Source organism: Barbus barbus (assembly GCF_936440315.1).
Source record: "Barbus barbus genome assembly, chromosome: 1".
Taxonomy (NCBI): Eukaryota; Metazoa; Chordata; class Actinopteri; order Cypriniformes; family Cyprinidae; genus Barbus; species Barbus barbus.
The window spans coordinates 11336495-11352202 of record NC_136729.1 but is presented as its reverse complement, the minus strand read 5'-3'; the positions used below and the strand labels follow the sequence as shown (position 1 = coordinate 11352202).

The window sequence follows — 15708 nt, the reverse complement described above, 5'->3', positions numbered from 1 at the left end:
AAATTACTATCTTTTGCAAATGGAGAACACGCAGTAGACATACGCTTTGATTAATAATAAAATTTTAAACAGTCACAAAGCGCTCAGAACGGGACTTTTATCTCGTCAACAAGGCGTATCGTTGTGATGCCTGCTGACCATGGCAAGCTTCACACGTCGCTGTTTTTAATTCTAGGCACATTCGCGGAGGAATTTACCATCCATCATCTTTTCTCCTTCAGCGGTGTCGACGCTCTTCCTGATTTATTTTAACTTCCTTAACTGTGCCATTTTGTTCAAAAGCTTCGTATGTCTTTTGAAACTATACAATTGTGCATTTGTTTTCCCTGATGATATGGATTAATTTGTCGATGCCTGCAGAAATTGCCTGGGCATAATTGTTCCACCTGACCATGCAGAAAACCCGGGGATAACAACACACTGCAAGGATTAGTGGAGTTTATATAGATCACTGCATTTTTATATATATCTCATATGTTTATACCGGAATCGCTGTAGTAATTTGGTCAGATTTTTCTAAGAAAAGGAACAGGGAAGAAGGAAACGCTCAAGCAGAGGTACAGTGGACTGAATGAATGTAACCTGCTCATGTGTCATTCATGCTATCAGCGCATTTTTGCGTTACATTGAATGTGTTTCCGCATTACTGCGCTGACGGCCCTTGATTTAACTTTACCTTCATTTTATTTAATTTTATTAACTGTTTAACAACGCACTGTATTATATTATATAGCGTTGTTAAATAATTGTACACAATTGTATAAATGTAAATTTTTTTATAAATTTTACCTGAATTTTATTTTATTTTATTGTTTAACAACGCTATATTTTATTATTTTATATTATATAGCGTTGTTAAATAATTGTACAAAATTGTATAAATGTTTAATGTTTTATAAATTTTACCTTTATTTTATTTTATAGTTTAACAACGCTATATTATATTATTTTATATTATATAGCGTTGTTAAATAATTGTACAAAATTGGGAAAACTTTAAAAACTTTTTTTAATTTTAATCGTGTGTGTGTGTATATATATATATATATATATATATATATATATATATATATATATATATATTAAAGTCAGTGAATGTAAATAACTATTGTATGAACCTTGTAAGGTTCATACAATAGTTATTTACATTCACTGACTTTAATGAAAGTGTGACCACTTTGAAATCAAAGTGGATTTCTGCAAATTGATTACCACACAGCCCCCCCCCCCAAATAATAATAAATATATTTTAAAACAATTGCTTATTTATTTGAACAAAAGAGACTTCAATGAGACTAATACTTTTCTTTTTTTATAAATTACACCATGAAGATTTTATTCAGAAATTAAAATCATCATAGAAATGTGTTTTCATTCTAGTATGAATAGCCTTTCATGGTTTATTTTTGAATAATGTATAACTCACTGACCTATCTAACAGACACAATAAAGAAAATAGCAGAATTTGCAGTTGATGGAAAGATCCCATGAACGCTCGCTCCTGGAAAGCACCTTTAGACCACAGTTCACATGTCACAGGTTTAGGATTAATGAAGTTGTAAGCTATTTATAGTGGGATGTTTACGGTTTGTTTTACTGTTTTGGCATGGCTTTATTGATTCGGTCACATTAAAAACAAAAGGTTTTTAAGGAGGGTTGATTTGTCCAACTATAGTCTCATTAGAATGTAAATGTGTAACGGAAGGGAACTGAACATCAGACCTTAAATGTTGATGGTTTGTGGTTTCTGACTTGAGCTGGGTCATGTTCATCTCTGCGCAGTCACAGACACAGAGGACAAGAGGGGCTCTCACTTTTACCTCAATACTTAAGCCTATCTGACCTAATAGCCCAGTGGTCAATAGAACCAAAAATGAGATAAAATCACATTTTGTATGATAGACCATATTATTATATTATTTATAGATATATTTATTAATTACTTTTTCTATACAGTATCTTTTGCATTTTTTGCTGTTACTAATATTTTACTATTTAAATCTTGTTAAAAAGCCAATAATAGCCTTTAAAGCTTGTGTGCTTTAAAACATGCCCCATTGCTGGGTCACAACATAATACAGTGAACTGCATCTTTTTTTGTTGGACAATAATTATGGTATTTTTGCAATTGGGTTTTTGTATAAATAATGATGTCAATCAAGTCTGTGTTATTTTATGATCTCTTGACGATTTATTTGCTTTATATTATACTCATGTAATAATATGCCATGATTGATTGATTGAATAATAACGGTATATGCCACTATTCTTCCCACAGTCATGTCCTTCAGGAGGGGTGTTGTCAGGCAGAGTAAGTTCAGGCATGTGTTTGCTCAGGCTTGGAAGGCTGAGCATTGCCTTGATGATGTTAGAGTATCGCGCGTGACATGGGACGGTCCGCTGTGTGCTGCCAATCCCAAGTTCATTGCTGTTGTCATCGAGGCCGGAGGAGGCGGAGCCTTTCTTGTGTTACCGCTCGCCAAGGTTGGCATGTGTTCTCTCGCAATAAAAATGCTTTAAATATGCCCTGAGGATTTACAGTTGGTATTTTACATTAGTTTGCATAATCAAATTGATTCTGCTCACATAGTTTCTGTGTCATTTACCACTAGAGCGGTCGAGTGGACCAGAACACCCCAACCGTGTGCGGTCACGCTGCTCCGGTGCTGGATGTGCAGTGGTGCCCACATGATGACAATGTTATTGCCAGTGCCTCAGAGGACTGCACTGTCAAGGTTTGCTTCTTTCCCTTAAACGAAACCTACACGTCAATTACTGTCTTATGAATATTCATTGGGTGAATATAGCATCTTTGGGGATTCACATGGTACATATATTGTTAGTTTTGTTGACTTTGAGAGTTTTAGCAGTTGGCTAAATATTGCAATAATTATCTAAATATTTTCAACCTTTTATATCCACCTTTTTCTTCAATATGGAAGTAAGCCAATGGGTGAGACTTCCGGTTCATTAGCCATTATAGATAAATAACGAGAAGAATAACAACCTGCAGTAAACGGTAAATCTGCACTACAAACCAGTGTTCATAATTAAGACAATACATTAAAAATAATATCATAAGACACAAATTTTCAGTATCAAGCAGCAAAACGGAGAGATTCTGGATGAAGGAATGGTCTCTGATCTCTTGTCAGGTGTTCTCTAACCTCATCAGGCATTATAGGAGAACATTTAGAGCTGTTAAACTGGCAAATGGAGGTTTCAAAAAGTATTGAATAAAAGGGTGTCGTTACAAAAACAATCATTTCATAATAAGATTTCCCCCCATTTTAAATTCTTATCCAATGAAAGGTTAGATTTTTTAAATAAAAGATCAAAAGGATTAACAATGCAGAGTAATTTTCACAGCCTTCTTTGATCATATTTACCAAGGGTGCAGGTATTTTTGGCCATGACTGTATATATAAACTACTGCTCAAAAGTCTAGAATAATTGTGTTTTGCAATGTTTTTGAAAGACTCTTATTCTCACCAAGGCTGAATTTATTTGATAAACAAAATACAGTGAAAACAGTATTATTATTAAATATTTTTACAGTCTAAAATAACTGTGTTCGGTTTTAATATATTTTAAATAATTATTATAGTTGTAAATTGCAATTAATTTCTGTGATTTCAGCAGCCATCGCTCTCATGCTCTTCATGTGTCAAAAGATCCTTCAGAAATCATCCTAATATGCTGATTTGGTGCTCAGTTCTTATCAATTATTATTTGTGCTCAAATATTACTAGTGGTTATTATAATCAATGTTGGAAACAGTTTTTCTGCTAATATAAACTGAGATACATTTTTTCAGGGTTGTTTAATTAATAAAAAGTTCAAAAGAACAGCATTTACTTAAAATAGAAACCTTTTTTTAACTAACTTTTCTGTCACTTTTGATCAATTTAATGCATCCTTGGTGAATAAAATTAATTTATTTTCTTTCCTTTTTTTTAATTTTACCCAAAAAATGTTAAATGGTAGTGTATCTCAATTTCCACACAAATATTAAGCAGTCCAACTGTTTTCAACATTGATAATAATAAGACATAATAATAATAGCATTGATAATAATAAGACCTAATCAGCATACTAGAATGATTTCTGAAGGATCCTGTGACACTAAAGATTAAGTTGTGTATCTAAAAATACTGTATTTTTGCATAACAGATTTGGCAGATTCCTGACGGAGGTCTGACTTCTCCCATGTCTGAAGCTGTTGTGATTCTCGAGGGCCACAGTAAAAGAGTGGGCATCCTGGCCTGGCACCCTTCTGCTCTGAATATCCTGTTGACTGCAGGTAATCTCTTCCTTTGTGTATATATATATATATATATATATATATATATATATACACTTTGCCGGCTCACGGTGCATGGATTAAGTCTGTTCTGGCACACCCTATTTTTGTCGTGTGCTCTAATTCTGGTGTTTTAAATCATTTATCAAGCCCTAATTTTCAATATTAGACTTGTTTGATGGTTTTGTGCACCTTCAAAGTAATGAAAAGTCAATAGAGCGGCCAATAACATGTAAAGAAGTAAAATAAATAAATCTCTGATCTAAAACTGGGAAGCTTGATGCACAGATTGATTTAAAGGTTTGTGCACGACCAGCCAAAGAAAGGTGGCTTTGATTTCCATTGGCATGTAAATAAAAGAGATGCAAATCTTATTTCTTAAACTGGTCAGATGTTTTTCTTGCTGAACTTTTGGCCAGCTTTGATCTTGTTTGCCCATGTCCTAGGATGTGATAATGTCCTGTGTGTGTGGGATGTGGGCACCGGAGAGCTGGTGTACCAGCTGAGTGACGCCCATCCAGACCTGATATACAGCGTGAGCTGGAACCGCGAGGGCAGCATCCTGTGCACCACCTGCAAAGACAAAGCCTTACGAGTCATTGATCCCAGGCGCGGAACAGTCCTTAAGGTCAGCCTGTTTATCTCTGTATCCTAAAGTTTCTTCATCCAACCAGGGGTTTGAGAAGAAATGCACAGACAGATACAGTACCATTCACAAGTTTGAGGCCAGACTTTAAAAATAAAGAGGCCTCTCATGCTCACTAAGACTGTGTTTATTTGATCTATTTAAAAAATGCAATAAAAGCTGTAATATTATGAAAAATGATTTCTATATAAAAGCACCATTTTCTATTTTAACATATTTTAATATGTAATTTATTCCTGTGATGCAAAGCTGCATTTTCAGCATCATTACTCTAGTCTGCATTGTCATATGATCCTTCAGAAATCATTTCGATATTTGCATATTATGTTTACAATATGAACATATTTTTATTATTTCCCATTTTGAAAACAGTTGTGCTAATTAATATATTTGTAGAAACCATGATTCTTTTTTTTTTTATTCTTTCAATAGAAAGATCAAAATAACAGCATTTGTTTAAAATAGATATCTTTTGTAGCATTTGTCTTTACTGTCACTTAAATCAATTTAATGCATCATTGCTTAATAAACAGATTCATTTCAAAAGAGAAATCTTACTAACCCTAAACTATTGAAAAGTGGTGTAGGAACAGCAGATTTTAGTATGGTAGTTTGAATATTCCTAGTAGGCCAAGGTGATACAGGTGTACAATGTAAACAAACATGAACATTAAGTGCACCTGAGGACTAATAGGATTATTCTAAGAATGTTTATCGAGTGACCTGACAGCTGCTGGAAAGAAGCTGCTCTTTAATCTGGATGTTTCTGCTGTTCTACACGAGGCCAGCAGCTGTTTTGTCCTGGGTGGGAGGATGTTTTGTCCACGATGAGCTTTTTGCATGTGTGATGGTCCAGTGGATTTCCAGGAATTAAACTGAGGGGAAATCTATCAAAATAGAACATGATCTTAATAATTAATTGTTTTAGTTATTTGAAAGCATTCATAAGCATTGGAAGATTAGTATTACATAACCACTGGCCTGCCACCTCACTGCAGTTCTCTTTAAGATATGACAGACTTGTTGAATAGAATATTAGTGAATTAATGCTTTAAATCAATAAAAAATACATTTTGTGGTTGCTTCTAAACATAAAAAGTTTCCAGTTAGTTAAGACCTTGCGCTGTCCTTGTCTTCTGCATCAGATCACTTTGGAATCTTTAAATGGTCTTCAGATCAGTGTTTTTCACACATATGTGATTTTTGTTTGAAAATGTCACACAGGTGCGGGAGAAGGCTCATGAGGGCGCCAGGCCAATGAGGGCCATGTTTCTGGCTGATGGGAAAATCCTGACAACTGGCTTCAGTCGCATGAGCGAGAGACAGCTCGCCCTCTGGGACATGGTAAGAGCGTCTTGTAGAGGAGAATCAATGGTCCTCTTTTGTTTTGTCAGCAAGAATGATTCTTTAGAGCCTGAGGTGAAGCATTAATCTGTGTATGCTTTATGGGTCATTCCTACTAAAAATAACACCCTACTATTCAAGAGTTTGTGATCGGTAAGACTTTCTTTAAAATAAACTTATTCAGCAAGGACCAAGTAAATTGATCAAAAGTAACTGTAAAGGTATTTTTTTAATGTTACATATGCTGTATTTTTGCACTTTATATTCATCAACGAATCCTGAAAAAAAAGTATCACAGTTTCCAACAGCACCAATGCTTGCAGCATTGATAATAATAAGAAACATTTCTTGAGCAGCAAATCAACATATTAGAATGATTTCTGAAGGATCATGTGACACTGAAGACTGAAGAAAATTACAGGAATAAATTACATTTTAAAATATATTAAAATATTTTAAATGATAATAACAGTTCACAATACTACTATTTATAAAATATTTTCTATCAAATAAATGCAGCCTTGGTGAGCATAATAGATTTCTTTAAAACACATTAAAAAATCTTACCAACCTCAACCTTTTGAACCGTAGTATATTTTATAAAAAATACCATTAATATTTATTTAGATTTTTTTTCTATTTTAATAGTCTTCCTTCAGTTAAAGAGGAATTTGAACTCTGGTTTTCTACCGATATTCAATTTAAATTCCACTTAGCAACCTTATAGAACACTCTAGAAACCATCTGAGCAATCATGCCCTAGCGTCCACTGTCAGAACCACCCAGAATGCCTTAGCAACAGCTAATATTATAGGAATGCCCAAGCTCATTCAGAACACCCGAGCAACAACCTTAGCAATCACTTGCAATACCCTAACTACTACCACTTAGCAATTGCCAGCCACTCATAAAACTTTAGCAATGGCTTAGTAATGCAAGTGCAAGGCACATGTAACCTTCAGACTTCAAATTACTATTCAAATTGCTTTAACTTCAGAAGTCCCAAGTGACCTTAAAATGTCAAGACTTTTTCAACTTTCAGGCAAAGTTCTGTCAAGTCAACATTCAGTGTCTTGACAAGCTTGCATTTTGTGGAAGAGCAAACATTTGCTCAAACTCCCTCAGTTCAGTAGCTTCAGGACACATGAATAATCAGATGCTCGTAACTTAAAAACATCTACAGTGAAAAATGGGTGGGTTCTAACAAAAGGTGCTATCTTCTAAGTTGTGTATCAGATCCAGATGAATCTCATATCATCTTATATTCATCTTTTGATGTCAAACCCAAATGTTTACAGTCTACAGGAACTGGCCGTACTGTTCCAATACTTTTGGTGGGCACTGTATATATAGAGAGAATCAGCCAATCAATCAGATGAGCTTTCTGAAATATTAGTTGTTGCCTGTCTGGTTCAGTTATTGAGCATGAAATAGTACTGTATGTTTTGATAACCTAGTGTATATATGACTGTCTTTGTATTTCAGAAGGATCTTTCTGAACCAATGGTTACTCAGGAAATGGACTCCAGTAACGGAGTTCTGCTTCCATTCTATGACCCAGACACCAACATGGTTTACTTGTGCGGCAAGGTAGGATTACCCAGCTTTACCCGATCACCTTTAACTTCTGCACAACAGGTGTCTCCAGCAGCTCTAACAGAGATATAAGCTTACACCAAAACATGCTGTTTACAGAATACACGTTTGGCACAATCACTGCCTGCGGTAGTTTTCCTTATTTACATACAGCAAACATAAACACACTACCATTCAAAAGTTTGGAGTTAGTAAGATTTTTGTTAAAAATCTTCAAAAAAAAAGTCTTGTGTTCAGAGACTGCATGTATTTGATAAAAATACAGTAATACACTATATTATTTTATAATATAATATATTTGTAAATGTAATTTATTCCTGTGATGCTGAAGCTGAATTTTTAGCAACCATTATTCCAGTCTTCAGTATCGCACGATCCTTCAGAAATCATTCAGGATCCTGCTGCATAATATTTGTGTGGAAACTGTGTGATATTTTTCCAGGATTCTTTGATTAATAACAAAAGAACAGCATTTATTTGAAATTGACATTTTTTGTAACAATGCAAATGTTTTTACTGTCGCTTTTGAACAATTTAATGAATCCTTAATACATAAAATTATGAATTTCTTTCAAAAAACAAGTCTTACTGGCCCAGTTTTGTAAGAGATGTTGAATATGTAAGAATGAAGTGGTGGTAAATGGCTCCGTGATTTGATATTCAGTATACCACGGTACTTGTTTCTCATAGGCATGTGTAACAAAAGTACAACTGGTAACTGATTAAATCCAGTGTTGAACTGTCAATCCAGTCAATGAACTGTAACACAGCTGTCTATCACACTCTCTCTCTCTCTCTCTTACAGGGGGATTGTACTATTCGTTACTTTGAGGTAACCGATGAGTCACCGTATGTTCATTTCCTGAGTCTGTACAGCAGTAAGGAGCCGCAGAGAGGTGCTGGTTTCCTAAGCAAACGAGGAGTAGATGTCAACAAGTGTGAAATAGCAAGGTGTGAACTGAACTACTGTGGTACTTTAAGATGTAATCGTATTTGTCATTGTTTGATTTTGATGCTTTCCATTTAATCCCATTTGGGTGTGAATTTGATTGCATTTCATTTGCCTTAATGAATGCCCTGAAAACATGTGAGTGGCAACTCCATCTCCAGTCTTTAGCTTAGTGCAAAAGTTGTTTGTTCTGTTTGGCAGGTTATTTGGCTGGAATTTTTGATTAAGAAATATAAAACTGAGCAAATGGGAAGATAAAGAATAGTTCACAAAAAAAAATCACCCACATTTGATTCCATTCTTTCTTCCACGGAACACACCAAAAAAAGGAAGAATCATATGCAACATACATACAGTTTTTTAATATGATTTTTTGTGTGTTTGAAAAAGGCTCATACTGCAAAGCATTAATTCTCTGGCATATTACAGTCTTTAGTGTCACATGATCCCTCAAAAATCATTCCAATATCTGTTGATCTGGTGCTCAATAATAATTTATTATTCATAATATAATATATTATTATTATTAATGTTAAGTTCTAAAGAACAGCATCTATTTTAAATACAAATAGAAATGACATTTTAAATGTCTTTTACTGTTACTTTTTGATCAAATTAATGCATGATTGCTGAATAAAAATATAAATTTCTTTCAAAAGAAAAAAGAAAAATCTTAAAGAACCCACGCTTGTGAATATTAGTGAATACTTCATACAAACATTATCTTCCATAAAACATAGGCATATATTGACAAGATGCATTCGAGCTTCAGAAATGAACCATAAAAGTAGTTTATTCCACTCATGCAACATAATTCCAGATGTTTTGAAGCCATACACTACAGTAGTTTTATGTGTGTAACACTGAAATAAGCGTTATTCGCTAAAAATCTTTCTCTTTCATTTTGATTGTTGAGCAAGAGGTCCTCATTAGTTCACAAGTGCACTGATTCTTAAATGGCATCTCTCAAGTGCTTGCATTTATCTCCATTATTCTTCATTTTATTCCTTCAGGTTCTACAAACTTCATGAGAGGAAGGTTGAGCCCATATCTATGACTGTGCCGCGGAAGGTAAGTTCAGTCTGCATGTCAGAGCGACCACTCGTTCAGTTCTGAATTTTGTGTGTTAAGCGAGTCAGAAAGGAAAGTTACTAAGTAACATCTGATTACTAATTGTTCCGTCATTCCATTTCGGTATCTACAAGACCTTTGGTTCTGATAGAACAGTTGAATTTCTGTTTGTTCACTGAAAATTACCATACTCTAAATACTCTCATACTTGGGTTTCCCCATGTTGTAAGGCAGCTATCGGCCATATTGACTCCAATTCGTTCCAAAAAATATGTTCCAATGGTGAGGATATGCTCATGTTGACTCAAGTTGACATATTGAGGAATGACATCATCTGTTTTAAAACAAAACAATGAATGGACAGATCCAAATATGCTGGCTGCTATTTGAGAATAGCATTTTTAAGTGTAAAAAATGTGTAATGTTTATATATGTCACTCATCATGGAAATTTACAGATGCTGTCACATATTCATTCCCACAGAAAATGAATTTGCTCAGTTTGCAAAAATAAACAAAAGTCATACTTCCCACGCTTCAATTCACTCAAAAAATAAAATTCTGTCATCATTTACTCGTAAGAGAAAAAGTCATACGGCTTTGGAAGTGACAAGAGGATGAGAAAATGATGACAGAATTTCCATTTTTGGGTGATCTGAAAGACAAAACAGACAAACTTACATGAATTTACTATAATTAGCATATTGCAGGTATGTTTTGTATTCTGGGTAATGCCGCATTGCTGTATTTTTGGAGTCTTTGTGAAAGAGGAAGTAAGAAAATGTTTTCAGCTGCCCCTTCGCAAACTACTCATTGGCATATAGACTTCAGTCAGGGCAGCACCAAATTTAAGTTTTGACAGGAATGACATTGAGACTGTGAGGGACAGAAGAACAGTGCATTGTAGTGTTGTTTAATAACATAGCAATTGTTCAGCTGACGAAACGTCTTTTGGAAAAAAAAGTACACAAAAACTCTGTAAAACAGTTTTGAAAGGTTTTAGTTTTATACAGTGCGTGCCACTGCAAGTCTGTCCCTCACAGCCTTGTTTTCATCCGTGTTAAATTCAATATGCCATCTAACCTGATTAAGGTCTATTTATCAAACTGCATCCTCTGTCTAAATGAGTATTTGTTTCTCCACCCACAATCAGTCCGACCTGTTCCAAGGGGATCTGTACCCGGATACGGCAGGATTAGAACCCGCTCTACTGGCAGAAGATTGGATAGCAGGACAGGAAGCTCCTCCAATCCTTGTTTCCCTGAGCGGAGGCTACACGGCCCCTCCATCCAAATGTGGCACGCTCCGGGGTCGACCCAAACTGCTCTCTCAGGCCAACACTAGTGTTGGCACCACTGCGCCAGCAAACCCTATGGCGGTTGAGATGGAGAGCGAGGGTTTGGACCACGGTCAAGGAAGAAGGGATGTAGATGGAGGGATAGAGAGAGTAAAGAAAGAGGTGAATGACAAGTTTAGACATATTTTATAACACATATAGATATATCGATGTAGATTATAGATATACATTTTAAATTATATCATGTTTTCATGGTTGTGTGTATGTTATGTATGTAAATGTACACACTACCATGAAAACAACCATTTTAATAGTTTTAATATATTTTAAAATGTAACTCATTTCTGTGATGGCAAAGCTGTCTTTACTGTCACTGTTTACTGATGTATAGAAGGCCATTTCTGCCATGAAAAAAAAAAAGGTAACTGTGACCTATCTCACAGTTCTGAGAAAAAAGTCAATCGTGAGATATAAAAACAGTATTGCGAGATATAAACTCAGAATTCTCACAATTATTTGAACCATATTATTTGGTATTTGTTTTGTTTCCGCAACAGAATGTAAAATAAAAAGGGTAATTGCGACTTTTTATCTCACAGTTCTGACTTTGCTTTTCAAAATTGAAAGTTTATATTCCCAATTTCAAGTTAGAATTGAGAATTACAGGTTTATATTCCCAATTTCAAGTTATAAACATGCAATTGCGAGTTAACATCTCTTTTTTTCAGAATTGTGGGTTTGTATCTTTTAATTCTGAGTTCATGTCTCATAGTTCTAAAAAAAAGTAAGAAATGTAAGAAAAAAGCTATAATTGTGAGGTAAAAGGTTGAAAATACTTATTACTTATTAATAAGTTATTACTTATTAATAATACTTATTTTGTGGTAGAAACGGGCTTTCATACTTAGTCAAAGGTTTACATACACCTTGCAGAATCTGCAAAATGCTCATTATTTTACCAAAATAAGAGGGATCATACAAAATGCATGTTATTTTTTATTTAGTACTGACCTGAATAATATATTTCACATAAAAGATGTTTAACAATGACTGTATGGCTTTTCTTTCTGGAGCATCAGTGAGCGTTTGAACCTTCTGAAATAGTTGCATATGAGTCCTTCAGTTGTCCTCCGTGTGAAAAGATGGATCTCAAAATCATACAGTCATTGCTGGAAAGGGTTCAAATACAAAAATGCTGGAAAACCAAAGAATTTGTGGGACCTGAAGGATTTTTCTGAAGAACAGCAGGCAGTTAAACTGTTCAGGACAAACATGGACAACTATCACTAAACAAAATATCACAGTATTAAGAATCAAGTGTATGTAAACTTTTGAACTTTTATTTTTATAAATTCAACTATTATTTTCTCTTGCGAACTATATGTAAAAACTTTTTTTTTGGTGAAATATCTTATTCAGGTCAGTACTAAATAAACATTAACATGCATTTTGCATGATCCCTCTTATTTTGGTAAAATAATTAACATTTAGCAGATTCTGCAAGGTGTATGTAAACTTTTGACTACAACTTTATATGTAGGCTGCATCCGAAAACTGAAAAATGCTGCCTTCAGAGGACACGTTCCAAGGGGAAGCCATCAAGGCACGTCCGAATCTAAAGTTAGCTTCACTTCCTGTCTCATGAGATGCATTCATCTGATCGATTTTCGAAGGCAGCATAGATGTATCCTTCGCTGCCTTTGATATCCCACAATCCTGTGCGTTCCATTCCGTGTCGGTTGAGCTAAAAAATAAAGATGGCGTCTGAAAGTTGCATTTTTGTGGTTAGTTTGTGTGTAAATGTATATTTCTGATTAACTTTTTGCACTTTTGGTGTTATTTCTAGCGAGAAATTAGTATTACAATAATTAATTATACGTTTAGTTATCACCAAATCTCTTTCTATTTTGTTGTAGATCATTAAACCGTTACACTGCCTCAGAAAGCTGTCCGAAATCAGTTTCGTGAGGTGCCTTTGTGCAAAAACGCTGACTGCAAAGTCATTGCCTCATAAGGCAGCGAGGCAGCAAGTTAGCTGTCTAAGTTTTCGGATGCAGCCATATATATATATATATATATATTAGATTCTAATTTTAATATTAAATGATGCCTGTTTATGGTAAAGCCTTAATGTTAATATTTATGCCTAAATGTTAAAGCCCAAATGTCTTTCTTTCTTGCACAGGAGGACCAACTTTCTGATATCCTGACAGAGATTCGGGCATTGCGTGCTCTGGTTTTGGCTCAGGGTCACAGGATCGACGTCCTGGAAAGGCAGCTCGCCCGTATTGAGGATGGAGAAGTGTGAAGGAACTACAAACATATCACAACACATAGCCTTACCCAGATTCAGAAAGCTTCACTGAAGGGTTATGGGAAATGTAGTTCCATTACTGTTGCGCAGAGATACAAAAAGACATAATTGAGCTTTGAGCTTTATCGGTACACTTTGGGTTTAAATGCACTGATATTAATATCCTAAATGCTGCTCATTTTGTGCTTTTAATAGGGCTGTTACATCAGGTACTTACTACTGCTAACTACAGACTTTGAAGTCTGAATTTGGTTGGGTCAATATTTGCATAAACATGCAAGCTTTAAATGAAAAGCAGATTTGATGATCTCTTGTAGCCTCAGCATTTATAAATGCTTCTGCTTAATGAAAGTAGTTTGAATCTCGAAGCCTTCAGGAAATGTAATAATCCAGCATGCTGAATTGATTGCTTTCTTTCACTAAAGTTCGATGGTGCTTATCAACATACATACTTTGACCAGCGCTGTTCTTGGGTTTAGCTGCCCTCTCTTCTATTTGTATGTCTTAACACACGTAGCATTGATTTTGGATGTTGTTAGAGTTTAATATGTGGATATGTGAGTAGCATGTGATAGAAACTGTACTTGGAGTTGAAGGAATTTGTGAGCTTTCAATATATAATGAAGAAACTTTAGTTTCCGAAATGAAATGCAGGTCTTATAGGAAGAAAACTGTCCAGGTCACATTTCACCCCAAAAGCAAAAGTAAAATAAGTTTTTAAGAATAAGAATTTTATTTGACATTTTCACCTTTGATTTAAGTATATTCTAGATATTGTAATTATAATTTTAATTCATGTTTTTCAGAATTAATCGATTTTTGTTATATTCCTTATAATTTTTTACCATATGCAGTAAAAAAGTTTTTTATTTTATTTTATGTTATTTTTTACAATTAAACCAGAGTAAATTTAAGGCAGTACAACAAATACTACTATGATACATTAATGAGTTTACAATATGGTAATCCAAAATATGCCTTATTGTCATGAAAATGCAAAAATCAAGACCATAATTATCATTATATATCATTCCTTTGATTTGGGGTGACCTGGACATGTTCTTGGCAGGTGTGTTGAGATTCATTCTGTTCCTCTCGAAGAATAATCGATCTTCATTCCTGTTTGATTGAATCTGAAAAATAATAGTAGAATGATGTGATATTGTTAGGTTTAGATGGTGTTGTTTTTGTATTTGTTTTATTTTGTGATCTTTAATCATGGGCACTACAATCAGGGATGACTCAATCCGAGGGTCGACTCATCCTCCTCTGTGAATGATTTTGTTTAAGTCTAGCTTTATCAGCTGTATATGTTGTAAATGATCTAAGTATCCATTTACTTCAAACTTAAGTGCTAACTGAATCTGTTCTTTTTAATAAACGGCATTCACACATTTTTATTGTATATAAGTTGGTTTTATTATTCAATGCATTAACAAGCACTTACAAATTTTACCATCAGGCCTGTGGTTGAGGTCAAAACAAAATTTTTAGTGCTAACCTTAGTGCTAGACAGCGATTTCTACTGTAAGTGCACATTTTCTGGCTAATTTGGAAACTAAGTAGTAGTTAAGGTTAACTAAGGCTGATCTAAATTCTAAAACTAAAATGGCATGTGCAGTGAAACTGATTTGAGGAATACTTGGCCAGCTATGATTGAGAAAAATATTTTTTCTCGAACCAAATTTTACCTTCATCCCTTCTCACATATAATTGTAACTTGAGGTGAGAGCATGCCCAAATGGTATTTTAATATTATACGAAGGGTTAATATCAAAGATTATATCACGATATGATTGCAGCTTTGGTGGTCTTGTGTAACAAACACAGGCATCGCCTGCATCAAGGCTTTTGTTACATTGCACATTGCTTCTCTGCACTGCACAAGCAGCGAGGTATTCTTGTTTTCATGGTTCATAGCATCTTTAAACTCGACATTTACAGGATGTGGTCTGAGAGAGACTTGTGCTTCATCGCTCAATCTCTAGGTAAAGAAACTATGTTCCACTCAACTCTTCCTGTGTGGACTCCATGCACCAGATATTTTTGCACATGCCTTCGTTTGAAATATTTGTGTTTAATAATAAACTGCAATCACAAGTTTCTAGATAAAATTATCATTCTGAAATTCAAGCCAAATTTTTATTAATATTTCATTTACCTTAACATTACCCACTAAACTGCTTTAA

General features: G+C 34.5%; 1 protein-coding gene across 1 annotated transcript; it reads left to right on the top strand.

Annotated features, from left to right (window-relative positions):
* Positions 1–150: 150 nt before the first annotated feature.
* Positions 151–14922, top strand: LOC306876436 (coronin-1B-like). Its single transcript, XM_079427599.1, has 11 exons — positions 151–557; positions 2279–2484; positions 2613–2735; positions 4174–4303; positions 4750–4931; positions 6174–6293; positions 7779–7883; positions 8695–8840; positions 9852–9909; positions 11062–11367; positions 13391–14922. Exons 2-11 carry the CDS (start codon positions 2281–2283, stop codon positions 13511–13513), a joined length of 1497 nt encoding a protein of 498 aa, XP_079283725.1. The 5' UTR covers positions 151–557; positions 2279–2280; the 3' UTR covers positions 13514–14922.
* Positions 14923–15708: the final 786 nt, after the last annotated feature.

Excerpts from the sequence above, each read along its gene's own strand:
- LOC306876436 (XM_079427599.1), top strand. The coding sequence starts at position 2,281 with ATGTCCTTCAGGAGGGGTGTTGTCAGGCAGAGTAAGTTCAGGCATGTG. Across the intron at positions 2,736-4,173 it reads CAGAGGACTGCACTGTCAAG|ATTTGGCAGATTCCTGACGG; the intron begins GTTTGCTTCTTT and ends TTTGCATAACAG. Across the intron at positions 4,932-6,173 it reads GGCGCGGAACAGTCCTTAAG|GTGCGGGAGAAGGCTCATGA; the intron begins GTCAGCCTGTTT and ends AATGTCACACAG.